Source organism: Cebidichthys violaceus, unplaced genomic scaffold (genome assembly GCF_023349555.1).
Source record: "Cebidichthys violaceus isolate CVI_PGR_0920_01 unplaced genomic scaffold, fCebVio1.0.p SCAF_60, whole genome shotgun sequence".
In the NCBI taxonomy this organism is placed as follows: domain Eukaryota; kingdom Metazoa; phylum Chordata; class Actinopteri; order Perciformes; family Stichaeidae; genus Cebidichthys; species Cebidichthys violaceus.
Window position 1 is genome coordinate 431,427 of NW_027176817.1, and position 13,574 is coordinate 445,000.

Sequence of the window (13,574 nt, forward strand, 5' to 3'; positions counted from 1 at the left end):
TACGTTTAGTTTTCCCTGGACTTCCCCTCCTCCTGCTCTGACTGGAGCCAAAGCCATAGTCTATCTCAGATATAAAAGAAAACACACCAGTGTCCCCAACAGCAGGATGCATTCAGGGTCTCTCCGTCCGGGGCGACACCACGGGCTCCTCTCGTCTCAGCTGTTGGACTTTTACGAGCGATGTTTTTTCGGTTTCTACTGTTTCGTTCAGGGGCTTGAATCTGAAGTATTTAGTATTTCTCTACCTTTGTGTGGCCTGTTCTTCTTGCTGTTATTTTGTACTTCCTCCTACATATCAATCAAGCAACTATAAGTGGCATGAGTATGTGTGACGGTGAGAACAATGAATGAGTGTGTGTTTGCCACAATGGGAGAGGAAATACTGTGAATGCTCAAACAAAAAAAATGGCTCCAGGGATAGGAAATAAAGGAATAGATAAAATAGAGAATTAACCAGCTGGTAATACATTTTAATGTGTTGGTTAGATGTTGGCCAAAACAGCAAACCATTAAAAACCAAAGCAAATAATTTCCTCTAAAGCTCGATTAATCTTAGTTTAAGATGCCACATAAATGAGGTGTTTGCTACTGATTGTTGGGCCATGAATATCATATGATGCCTTCGTGTCTAATGGGAGTTATTGCCGTTTCTGAGCTGTAAACATCCAAATCATAACGGTTTTATGAGTACAAAGTACAATCTCAGGAGGTTTAAAGTTTATCCCCAAATCAAACCACAAAGGTCCAACAATTAGCTGCAGAGCTTTCAACCACATGTCTGGTATTTAACATATCTTTTTCCCAAAGGTCAAGAATTATTATTTGATATAATTTCAGCCTTTAAATCAATAAAGTTTTGAAAATTTCTACCCTAGAAATTTGACGGATAAATCCAACTTGGAGTTTTTTGAATTCTTGACATCAGCCAGTCCATCGCTTAAGTCCATTAAATCCACATTTAATAGATAAAGTGTTTTAAACCTCGTGACCAAAACATGACCAACAGAGAGGTGAAGTCCCGCCCCCTTCCGTGAGACCACCATGTCTCACGGGGATGTTAGTTAACGAATAATGTTGTAATCCTATTTGAATTGTACCATGAATTACACATATGATGTTTGTTCATTTTAAAATATAATTTTGCACATCAAGAAAGTCTCATTTTGCAGGAAAACTGTTGATGTATAAGACGTAATTATAAAGACGACAAAAGTCTCTACCAGAGACGTATACGGCGTCTCTACGTCACTCCTCCTCAGTCTAAATATGGTCACTTCCTGTTCACTGGTTGCAAAAAAAAACAGATGGCGACGGCGAAATCACCAAACTAAACTAAATTACCAAATGTCCACAAACTAAGGAGAGACATCATGATGACTATGTCTACTTCTAATATAGTCTATGGTTAAAACATGTTAGTTAAGATAATGTTACATTTAAAACAGAGCAAATTTAGCTAGCTAGCTACCTAGCCAAGCTAACAACCATATTGTTGTTTCACACAAAAGTAAATGATCCTGCGACAAACTGAAACTAACTTGACGTACAATAGTGTCTTTTAAAATGGCAAACAACATCTGTGTAACTCATGACATAACTCAAACGGGATCAAAAACAAATTTTGCCATTGACTACTATGCATATTTTCTTCCAAAATAAAGTCCCATGGGGGGGACACCAGAAGAGGAAGCGGTCCTGGATGTTCTTGAGTCAAACATTTCACATCTCTACCATCTGCCCAATATCATTGACAACGAGAACAAAGCATTTGCCCCATCTAATAATCAAACATTTGATTTGTGCCTTGTTAGCGGATGCTAGGCCGCTAGTAGCTTAGCTAACAGTTGATCTGGCGTATTTACGTTAGCTGTCGTTCACAAACTTGTGAGAACGGAAATGTAATATATTGTCTTGAATTTTTGGAAACAAGATTAAGTGTAAGAAGGAAGCTTTTATCATTGCCAGTAATACAAATAAAACATTTTACAATAAAAGTTTTCCAGTGGAAGTGAAGCGATGATGGTCCCTCGATGACTGGAAGGCTTTTAATGTGAAAGGGCAAAGGACTAAATAACAAGGTAACACAGAGAACAAAAGATAAATTGGTTCTGGCTGAAATATAATCAAATATACTTTAAAACCAGATACACCCGAGGGTCCCCCATTTGGACGCAGAGTACATCAAAACTTAGAGAGTTTTGTGTTAAAAGTAACTGGCAGAGAACCCACGAAGAACGAATATAGTGATGTTATAGTTCTGCAGAAACCTCAGCGTCCTGGGAACAACATGAACTAGGTCACTTCTACATGAGACAAACACATCTCCCATCAGCCAAGCAAACAAATAACAAAATATCATAAATCATACTCGATATGACTGGGACAGACCGGAGAAAAAGGCTGCTACACTCCGTTAGCAACGTGCTACCTACGAACATGCAGCATGAAAAAGCACGAGCGCCTGACGGAGATTACGGACATAGTTTCCATTTCTCTCCCCGGTAAACCATCGCAGAGATATTCAGCTTCGAACACAAAAAGTCACACAGCTTTCATCGAATATTGTACTTACTTTTGGTCGAATCTCAGCGAAAAAATGGAATATCTCCGTACTTCCAACGCATGTTTGTCCAGCTGCTGGTGCTCCGTGTGAATCCGTTCGATTCGTGTCTCTCCGACACTCCTCGGATTCTTGGGAGGGTTGGAAGCTCAGCAAATCAGATTTCAGAGCTGGACCTTTTTGAGCTTTATTGGCTAATAGTGCTGTCAATCATCTAGCTTTCAATTCCAGTCAATTCTATTGGCTCCTACGGTTCGAAGGATGTCTCAATGGTGAAAATCGGAGAAGGGGGGGCTGAGATACAGCCCTGAACAGAGAGTCTGAAGCAGGATTTGACCTTAAACTAAATAACTAAAAAGGGCATAGAAAGAGCTTAAAACACTCAAAAAAGGTCCAATCTTCGGTCTATTGATTCAATGAACATCATGAGTGATACATAGAAGTGATATAGAGTGTTTTTGAATTTTAAAAATACTTTTTTATTCAAATCTTGGAGTATTTGATCAGTTTTCTAATTTGAAATGCTCTATATTTCATAAATGTTTCACTGTATCTATGTATAGCTGTGTATATAGAGCCTATATCAGTTGTTCTAAGAGCCCAGCATATTAAAAGTCTTGGATACCCATACTTTCCAAAAAACAATACCCTAAAAGTGCTGTTTTTCAAGATCGAGCTTTTGAGTTTTCCAAGTTCTGCTGTGTTCCATCCTTATCTTATGTGAACCAGTAACATGTATTCTGATAGTTCCATGATTTTTCTCATCTCAAAAATATATAAAAAAAGTTTTTTTTTATTTTTTTTTTTTTTTTTTTTTTTTTTTTTTTTTTTTTTTTTATACAATTAATTAGGTATTTCTTATCTTTATTCGAGCTGAGGCCTGCAAATAGGCCTCGTTTTTAAAAGGTTAAAAAAGAGGATTTATTCAAAATAATTTCCTCTTTCAACTAAAGACTCGGGCCACTATTTGAGCGTTCACAGTGTTTCCTGTTTGATCGTTTCAATCCTGTTCTCTGCAGTGATGAAATGTTTTTGTGTATCCTTGAAGCTGCTATCCCTGTACTGTGTAGATCAGAGACGTCCAGCCTTATCCCTGAAGTCCTACAAACATCCTCCATTAGCTGTCCACGTACCTCACCAACACACGTTTAACATCAACTCAGTTATGAACGCACCGGTGGTTCAGTTTGTGCCTTTTAAGGGAATCAACTTTTTCACATTTGAGAGTTATGTTTTCATCTATAAAAGACTATTCTGAAGCTGTTAACTGGTCCTGAACCAGTCTCAGTTAGTCCTGATCCTCTATCTGACCTCCATCAGTAAACGAGACCATCAGAGAGAAGGTGATCTATTTCCACCGGGTCGGATTCTGGTGAAACCAGATGAACTCATGCAGGTTCACCAGAAACTCCTTCAGCTCAGACTCCAACAGAGACCAGTCCACTGTGGACAGACCCAGATCCTCCAGCAGAGACCTGGTCCACCGTGGACAGACCCAGATCCTCCAGCAGAGACCGGTCCACCATGGACAGACCCAGATCTGGAGCTCCGGAGGGATGAGGAGAGCTCAGCTCCCGGCAGCGGCAGCGTCTCCTCCTCCTCCTCCTCCTCCTCCTCCTCCTCCAGGAGCAGAGCTTCTCCTCTCTGCTGGAGACCCAGGACTGGAGGGAAGGGAGGCACGGGAGAACCAGAACCAGGACTGAGAGGGGCAGACTGTCAGTTTTCTAAAGGGAGTCTGGTGCTCAGAGACACTACCACTGTCGTCCACAGGGGGCGACAGAATCACCACTAAATGAAAGTTCTTTGCAGTAACTTCAAGTAGATTTAGAGCCTCGTATTTCTATAAAAGAACTCATAATGTAAAACCTGATCCCGTCAGAGGCACAAACTGGAGCTCGTGGTCCTTTTTCTTTCAGTCAAATCACACGTTTGTCTTGAAAAGCAACCCGTTTGTAGGCGAATACCTGCAAAGTGTATTATTTTTTTTTTATTATTTCTAAATGCATGGTTTTGATTGAACATTCATATCCACCCGGAGGATGTTCTGCCAACGGTAGTGGAGGTAGTTTCCTTTTGTTCTGTGTGGAGTCCATAGACTTTGCTGCCTGTGAGTGTGAATCATCCGTGAAGCTGCCTCCGTCCATCAAGTACCTTCTTTCTGACGCCATTCCCCAAAACAACGCTGCCAAATTGGTCTGAATAAGCCAAAGGTTTCTCTGTGTATAAGTGGTTTAAGTGTATCACATGTTTAAACCTCATCCCGTCAATGTTACATTGTGTTTTTAACAGAAAAAAGAAATCCTGTTTGTTAAACTGTTGATAATATATGCAGACGAGTTATGAAATAAACTGAAACATACTCAGATCGTTGGCTGGTTTGAGTTTCCTCGTCTCTCCACTTGATGGAGACATTTCTCAAAACTTCTTCCACAAGTGTTTATTTATATGTGGTTATTTGATTACACACGTTCATTTAGAGACAGTTGACAAAATAAACTACATTTAGAAAACAAATCAGCACCATCATTATGTCACATTTCAAGTTTATTAATTAAATTCAAAACAAATCAATATTGTGAGCCCTCATCAGTTGAGTTCAATCAAAATTATATATATATATATATATATATATATATATATATATATATATTATTTTATATATATATATTATTTTTTATGTTTGTTTAATTTAACCTGGAGGAATACTAATATCCATTAATTCACTAGAACAATAGAAACAATTAAAGGAAACAAACATTATTATAGGTATAGACCTACAATATATTTATTTTTTAACCGTCTATTTCTGGTTACAATAATCTCACAATAAAAGGCATTTTATTATTATTAATTAATTACAAATACAATTATTTGAGTGTAAACTTGAAGATAAATACTTCGATCCACTATAGATATCACAGTGGTCAAAATGTTTATTTTTCTTGTTAGTCTGCTTCATGATTTAATAATTAAACATATATTAGATGGAGAAAATAATAAAAATATAACACGCCCTCTGTAAACATTTGTAAGCTGCATACATTTTGAATCATGTATGATATCAGTTGATATTGCACTGACATGGTGGATGTTTGTAAATAAATGTGTGTTTAATCGATTTAATAAAAATGTATTTGACACGTGGTACATTTATACAAGGTTGAAGACGATGAACAGAAGATTAATCTGGATTTAACGCCTCAACAACATGGCGGTCACTTCAAAACTCAAAAATATATTGTTTAACTTTTAGTGTAGTTTAGTTTTGTTTTACTTAACTTTACTTTAGTTTACTTTAAGTTTACTTTTATTTTATTTTACTTTAGTTTTATTTTATTTTACTTTAGTTTTAGTTTACTTTTACTTTAGTTATAAATTAATTAAGGTGCTTTTTGTTTAGTGATTGCAGTGAAACATTAATTCAGGAGGATTTTAGATAGATAAATAAATAAAAAAAGAAAATAAATACATTTATAAATGCATACACAATAAACAAGCTACAGGTGTGTCTACAGGGTATTATGTGTGAGAACAATGTTCTTCTTTAGCCATAAAAAAGCTATAAAAACATTAAAATTGTCTTCAGTTCAGTTGGTAGAAAGTTCTATAATTAAACTATATGCTATTATAAATAAACAATAACATACAAAAGTGATCATACCTTAATCAAGGGCTACATTTAGTAGATATTTAAAATATAACAATGTACTTCAGGTGTTTGTAATAAGAGTTAACACATCTTTGTGCAAATCAGAATTCATCCTGAACGATGTTAAAGTCTGGGAGAGTAACATGAACTGACGTCAATGACGATCAGCCAATAGCAGAGGCGGGACAGCACAGCAATATTTGCATGCGTCGGGTTTATATTATGGCAGCGCAACACTCTGAACTCACTCTTATCGGTGAACACCAGAACCGTAAAGATGCCTGAACCAGCAGCGAAAGCAGCCCCCAAAAAGGGTTCTAAGAAAGCGGTGACCAAGACCGCCGGAAAGAAGGACAAGAAGAGGAGAAAGACCAGGAAGGAGAGCTACGCCATCTATGTGTACAAGGTGATGAAGCAGGTCCACCCTGACACCGGCATCTCCTCCAAGGCCATGGGCATCATGAACTCCTTCGTGAGTGACATCTTCGAGCGCATCGCCGGTGAGGCCTCCCGTCTGGCCCACTACAACAAGCGCTCCACCATCACCTCCAGGGAGATCCAGACCGCCGTCCGCCTCCTCCTGCCCGGTGAGCTGGCTAAGCACGCCGTGTCTGAGGGAACCAAGGCCGTGACCAAGTACACGAGCTCCAAGTAGATCGTCCCGCAGTGTCCTGTCAACAACCAACGGCTCTTTTAAGAGCCACGCACCCCCTCTGAAAGAGTCACGATCTTGGTTAGACTACCGCAATGAATGACGTTAAATAACGAACGTAAGCTTTTGTAATTAATGCAACTATGTGTCCTAACACGTCTCTGTACATGTGTTCATATATAATATATTAGAAGTTTTCTCATTCTAGTTAGAACAGTAACTACAAGAAGCATAGTGTTCTATTGAACACTTCTAATGTTCTGATGGTGTTCTATTAGAACTAGAGCACTAGTTCATGTACTAACATAGAATGATATAGTTCAGGACAATCAAACGCACAACAGAATATATATTCAAATTTAGCAATCCATAATTGGAATGTTCTAGTCTTTATGTAAATTGATGTAAGAAATATTTGTTCTTTATAATATTTTAGTCTTGGTATATATTCTGTTTTGTTTTTTTGTATTTTACCATATTTCATTTATTTGTGTTGCACATGGTTTTCATTGGTCTCAGCACAATAGTTATATTCTATATAAAATAAAGAATACAATCTAGTATAATGTGCAATGTAATAGTAATAAAGTAGTATGCAGCACAATATTAAGTTTTTTATTGTATGATACAGTATAGTATGTAATTAACAGTACAGTACTGTGTAATTATGCTACTTAAATGAATACTAATACTATTTATGAATTGTAATAGAATATATAAACACCTGGAGGCATGTTGTAAATATGGTGTGTGTAAACTATCAGATATTACAAGAGTACAGTAATGTAATGATGGTAATCCAGACGTTGTGCTCTAACATCGTGTTTATTCATTATAAAACCTGACAACTGTCACATCAAGGGGTGAACGATAAAACGGATGCATAGAGACAATGGGCATTTCCTCTTATTTTGAAGGCGAAGGGTTCGTCAGATTCTTTTGTTAGAAAATAATGTTGCCGCCCAACAATCTTCAACTACGTCCGCAAATGTGCTTTAAGTACCTCCGCTCTCCGACTACACTTCATTAGTTTAACCAACTAGAACCTGACAAGATGAGCGGCCGCGGAAAAGGAGGAAAAGGACTCGGTAAGGGAGGCGCCAAGCGTCACCGTAAAGTGCTCCGTGATAACATCCAGGGCATCACCAAACCCGCCATCCGTCGTCTGGCTCGCCGCGGCGGAGTGAAGCGTATCTCCGGTCTGATCTACGAGGAGACCCGCGGTGTGCTGAAGGTCTTCCTGGAGAACGTGATCCGTGACGCCGTCACGTACACCGAGCACGCCAAGAGGAAGACGGTGACCGCCATGGACGTGGTGTACGCTCTGAAGAGGCAGGGCCGAACCCTGTACGGCTTCGGAGGCTAGAGACCACAGACTGATACTCAAGACAACACAACGGCTCTTTTAAGAGCCACCCACCTCACTTAAAGAGCTCATAACCCGAGTTTATTAATGTCACTATGGTCATCATGGATCCAGTCCTGTCAACTATTTTTTTCTGTTATCTGTATCTGAATTACATGTTGAATAAGTCTGATTTCTATCAGGTTAACTTTAATTCTAGTGGCGTAATAGAACTAAGAACACATTCTCACATGCAGTGCATGAGTTCTAATGATTCCATTCTATGATTTTTCTCCAAAACTTCTGAGTTAAATATTGTACTTTTTACTGCGTATTCTGTGAACATTTTGATTTCTAGCATCTACAAAAAAATAATTATTGTACTTAATATATTTAAGTATAGCAGTGTAATAGTGTCTTAATGTAATGCTACTGAATGCTGTTTCAATAAATTAACCTAATGCATTGACTTACGTGTATAAATATGAACTATTGTATATGAACAGAACATTTAGAACAGGAAGTACATATTAAAAAACTAAAAATATATATTAAAAAAACTGTGGTTGAATATAAAACCTGAAGTGTTTTCTTATATAAGTACATATCTGAAGTCTTCTTTGTAAAAGTAGAAATTAAACACAATAAGATAAACAGGTTGATGGTGATATGTATTTGAAATGTTTAATTTAATATAAATGGGGGGCTTATATTTTATCCAAATATGTTGAGAATCTGGGTGAAAATAAAAAGAATATATATATATATATATATATATATATATATATAAATATATATATATATATATATATATATATATATATATATATATATATATATATATATATATATATATATATATATATATATATATATATATATATATATATATATATATATATATATATATATAAGCTATTGGATAAAATAAATTTGAAATATATTTCAAATTTATTTTATCCAATAGCTTATATATATATATATATATATATATATATATATATATATATATATATATATATATATATATATATATATATATATATATATATATATAAAGCTATTGGATAAAATAAATTTGAAATATATTTCAAATTTATTTTATCCAATAGCTGAGCTGCAGTGTCACGCGCATATTTATTGGACCAATCAGCGTTGCCGGCGCTCCGGCTCCGTCTATATAAACGAGACGCCGCCGTGTGAAGAACACAACTATTTTTCTTAAGTCAAGAGAAGAAGACGTTCAGTAAATATGGCCAGAACCAAGCAGACCGCCCGTAAGTCTACCGGAGGAAAAGCTCCCAGGAAGCAGCTGGCGACCAAGGCCGCCCGTAAGAGCGCCCCGGCCACCGGCGGAGTGAAGAAGCCCCACCGTTACAGGCCCGGTACCGTGGCTCTCCGGGAGATCCGTCGTTACCAGAAGTCCACGGAGCTGCTGATCCGCAAGCTGCCCTTCCAGCGCCTGGTTCGGGAGATCGCTCAGGACTTCAAGACCGACCTGCGCTTCCAGAGCTCCGCCGTCATGGCTCTGCAGGAGTCCAGCGAGGCTTACCTGGTGGGTCTGTTCGAGGACACCAACCTGTGCGCCATCCACGCTAAGAGGGTCACCATCATGCCCAAAGACATCCAGCTGGCCCGCCGTATCCGCGGAGAGAGGGCTTAAACTCCTCCGACTCACAAACGGCTCTTTTAAGAGCCACACACCCGCCTCTGAGAGCTGTGGTCCCGAGAAACGCGTTCTGCACTCTATAAAACACATAATATCGGTAATATCTGAACATATCCAGCTGATATAATGATCAATGTGGTTTAGTGTAAGAGCTATAATTTGCAAAGGTTTTCAATAAATATATTTACTTGTATAACATTCCAAGTCATTCATATTATGACTGTGATTGATTCATTAAAGGAAATAAAACTGTTAAAGTATAAAAAATAAACAAAGTTATGGTCCTGGTAGTGAAATTACTATAAATATTGTCACAGAATAAGCAACACTAAATGTGTAAATACATACTTTGACATATAATGGAGTATGTATACACCTGAAAAACAAGAATAGCATTTACATTTGTATCATAACTGGTGTGTACAAATTTAAATGTGCATGTATTGTATTTAAAAGTGAGAGCTTATTGAAATGTACCTCAAAGTCAGAGAGATTTCACACGACAGAAGTGTGAAGTCTCATTTGTTTCTTCCATAATTAAATCAGTAATGTCAATATTTGACATTTCAAGCACTGAACTTCAATTTGAAATACACAAATGAAGTGGGATCAGCTGTACAAGTTGCTGTTTGAGTGTTTCTATGCAAAGTTGCTGCATGCTCTTGTCTTTTATGTACTTGTACATACTTTAACCCTGGAATGTGTACCTGTTGACCTGTATGAGACTCTGAGCTGTCTGCATTGAAGTCATACTCTATACCCACATTGCATTGTTTGTTAAATGTAAAATTGCATATATTTTTCAAATACACAAATATATATATATATATATATATATATATATATATACACACAAATATATATATATATATATATATATATATTTGTGTATATATATATATATATATATATATATATATATATATATATGTATATATATGTGTGTGTGTGTGTGTGTGTGTGTGTGTGTGTGTGTGTGTGTGTGTAAATGTGTATATACGGTGTGTGAAGGAAGGATCTGCAGTACCTCTCCTTCCCACTGGGGGTGAATCAGACGGTGGCTGAAGGAGCTGCACAGAGCTGCCAGGACGTCCCTCATGGGGTGGGAGGTGTTGCTGGCACCATCCTATGAAGGCCTGGTTCAGTTCTCTGTGTTCCCTGTCATCACCACATACTGTGGACGGTTGGTGAGGTAGTCCAGGATCCATTCAGTGGTCCATCCAAGGTGGTGGTCCACTCCGGTCTGCTCCAGCTTGTCCCTCAGAAGCAGAGGCTGGATGGTGTTGAAGGCACTGGAGAAGTCAAAGAACATGCCTCTCACAGCGCTTCCAGCCATGAGTTACTAGTGTTAGTATCACTTGTGTTTTTACTCTTGTATTTAATCTGTGTTGTTGTATTTTACTTGTATTTTTTTCATCTTTGTAGTTTTTAGAGCCTCTTTGTATTTTTTCTACTTTATTTATTTACTTTACTCTTTTTGCTGTTGTATTCTATTTTTCACTGGTGTCAGTATCATTTCTATTACTCTTAATGATTGTTATTCTATTGTTCATATTCTGTTTTTTGTTATTCTTCTGTTATAATCTCTAATGAAACTGGATTAATACAGTTCTATTTCATCTCACCTGATGTTACCTTGATGTTCTACTTTAAATATATTGGTAATCACTCCATCGCTGTATAATATAAGACGCTAAATACAGTCAAAAACAGCCATCCAGACTGAACAAACTGCTGAAGTATATAAAGACGGGATTATTTGTCTGTTAAACCACATCAGCCCTGTGAATAGAAATATGGATTCTAATTGAACCAGTGTGACATAATTCCTCTAATAAAGTGTATTTGTTGGTTTTAATGAAACATAATATATACAAACATCATGGCACTTTTACTTCTACTAATGCCCATTTATTACTTCTTATGCACATTTAATCTTGTGTTTATGATCATGTCATCTATTTTAGTTGAATTATTTTACCAAATTCACTCTTACTGCTATTATATTCTATTTTGTAATACTTATTGCTGTATTGTTTACACATGTTTATATTTTTACACTTTTGTTTGTTCTTATGCTTCTGTTGTAATGAACAATAGAAAGCACTACCAGCTACTGCCTGGTATTGTGTCATATTCTATGCGGTTTGTGAGATTGTATTAAGGCAATAACTGGTGATTAATAATATCAATAGTTTTGATATAGATTGGGAGTGATGAGCTGTTTGTTTCATGTTTATATCTTTCATGACACCAAATGAAGTCAGAGAACCTGCTTTAACACTTTAATATGATGCTGTAAAATAATTCATCATATGATGTATTATTATTATTATATTATATATTATTATGTTGTGATAAATAGTCTTTTTAGGATCCATTCAAATGATATAAATAACTGATATATTGTTGTAATCAATCATTCTGAACCCTATGGGAGGAAGTTAGGGGCTGTGTAACTAAGAGCATTTGAGTCTTTACAGTGTTATCTACCTACCTACCTATCACACTTCAGACTGTTATACATGTATAACTATGGTCGACTGTCATTAATTAGAAATAGCACTATAATGAATAAAGGGCTCACTGTGTCAGGAAGTGGAGAACTCAGCCAGTGGCCTGTCCCAACAGGAGTGTGTTTGCAGACACCAGATTAACCTCCGTTTAATGAAATAATATGAACACGAATGACGTGTTTTTACATCGGCTCTCTGAACAAACATCTCTTCTCGCTGTTAAGCTCTTTTTATCGGACTTTTGATGCATTTTAAAGCATTTAGGAGAGAAATTACGAGGAAAAGACCGTCAGCGGCGTTTCACACAGCAGACGAAGGGAGACGTTTAAACACTTTAAAATCAAAATGAAGAAAAGTATTGAAGTTTATTTGATTTACATATGAAGATAAACTCCTTCGCTATTAGTTCGATTACATTTTAGGCTTTGGTTCTTCCTCCAGGTGTGTATTTTATACATTTAATGGCGAAGAGAAAACACAAGTGACACAGTTTTCCAGCTGCACTGGTGAGCGGCAGGCTGGGTTGAGTCTCTACGGTTCTCATGGTGTGTTTAAGTTCCTCTCGTGGCTCGGAGTTTTCTATCAGTCATAACAGACTAGTAGAGGAGATTTATAGACAGCAACAATGGCAGAAGTCGCTCCAGCACCCGCACCGGCTACCGCGGTGAAAGCCCCGAAGAAGAAGCCCTCCAAGCCGACCAAGAAGTCCGGGCCCGGCGCCAGCGAGCTCATCCTGAGAGCGATGGCCGCATCCAAGGGCCGTGGTGGCGTCTCCTACGTGTCCATGAAGAAGTTCATGGCCGCTCAGGGCTACGACGTGAAGCAGAACAGCGCCCACATCAAACGCGCCGTCAAGAAGCTTTTGGCGGGAGGAGCCCTGGTCCAGCTCAAGGGAATCGGTGCCACCGGCTCCTTCAAGGCGGCAAAGCCCGCTGAGAAGCCCAAGAAGGCGGTGACTGCGGCGAAAAAGTCCGCCGTCAAATCCAAGAAAACCGCTGCAGCGAAGAAACCCGCCGCCGCCAAGAAGTCCGCCGTCGTCAAGAAGCCAAAAGCGGCCAAGGCGACACCCAAGAAGGCGAAGAAACCCGCCGTGGCCAAGAAAACATCCGTGAAGAAGATCACAAAGAGCCCGAAGAAGAAGATGGTCAAGAAGGTAGCTTCTTCACCCAAGAAAACCGTGAAG

The 13,574-nt window shown here is 37.9% G+C and overlaps 4 protein-coding genes across 4 annotated transcripts in view; all 4 read left to right on the forward strand.

The window, feature by feature from the left end:
- Positions 1 to 6,471: 6,471 nt before the first annotated feature.
- LOC137889990 (histone H2B 1/2) lies at positions 6,472 to 7,240 on the forward strand. The gene has a single exon (XM_068734063.1). The coding sequence runs from the start codon at positions 6,487 to 6,489 to the stop codon at positions 6,862 to 6,864; it is 378 nt and encodes a 125-aa protein (XP_068590164.1). The 5' UTR covers positions 6,472 to 6,486; the 3' UTR covers positions 6,865 to 7,240.
- Positions 7,241 to 7,307: 67 nt separating this feature from the next.
- On the forward strand, positions 7,308 to 8,722 carry LOC137889991 (histone H4). The gene has a single exon (XM_068734064.1). It carries the CDS (start codon positions 7,916 to 7,918, stop codon positions 8,225 to 8,227), a length of 312 nt encoding a protein of 103 aa, XP_068590165.1. The 5' UTR covers positions 7,308 to 7,915; the 3' UTR covers positions 8,228 to 8,722.
- A 682-nt stretch (positions 8,723 to 9,404) lies between these two features.
- On the forward strand, positions 9,405 to 9,926 carry LOC137889974 (histone H3). The gene has a single exon (XM_068734037.1). It carries the CDS (start codon positions 9,459 to 9,461, stop codon positions 9,867 to 9,869), a length of 411 nt encoding a protein of 136 aa, XP_068590138.1. The 5' UTR covers positions 9,405 to 9,458; the 3' UTR covers positions 9,870 to 9,926.
- A 3,061-nt stretch (positions 9,927 to 12,987) lies between these two features.
- Positions 12,988 to 13,574, forward strand: part of LOC137889957 (histone H1-like) — a 1,186-nt gene continuing 599 nt past the window's right edge. The window contains exon 1 of the mRNA XM_068734014.1: positions 12,988 to 13,574. This exon is cut by the window's right edge and continues 599 nt beyond it. Within this exon, the coding sequence (XP_068590115.1) occupies positions 13,017 to 13,574 (558 nt within the window). The 5' untranslated portion in view covers positions 12,988 to 13,016.

Coding starts and splice junctions, on each gene's coding strand:
- LOC137889991 (XM_068734064.1), top strand. CDS start 7,916: ATGAGCGGCCGCGGAAAAGGAGGAAAAGGACTCGGTAAGGGAGGCGCC.
- LOC137889990 (XM_068734063.1), top strand. CDS start 6,487: ATGCCTGAACCAGCAGCGAAAGCAGCCCCCAAAAAGGGTTCTAAGAAA.
- LOC137889974 (XM_068734037.1), top strand. CDS start 9,459: ATGGCCAGAACCAAGCAGACCGCCCGTAAGTCTACCGGAGGAAAAGCT.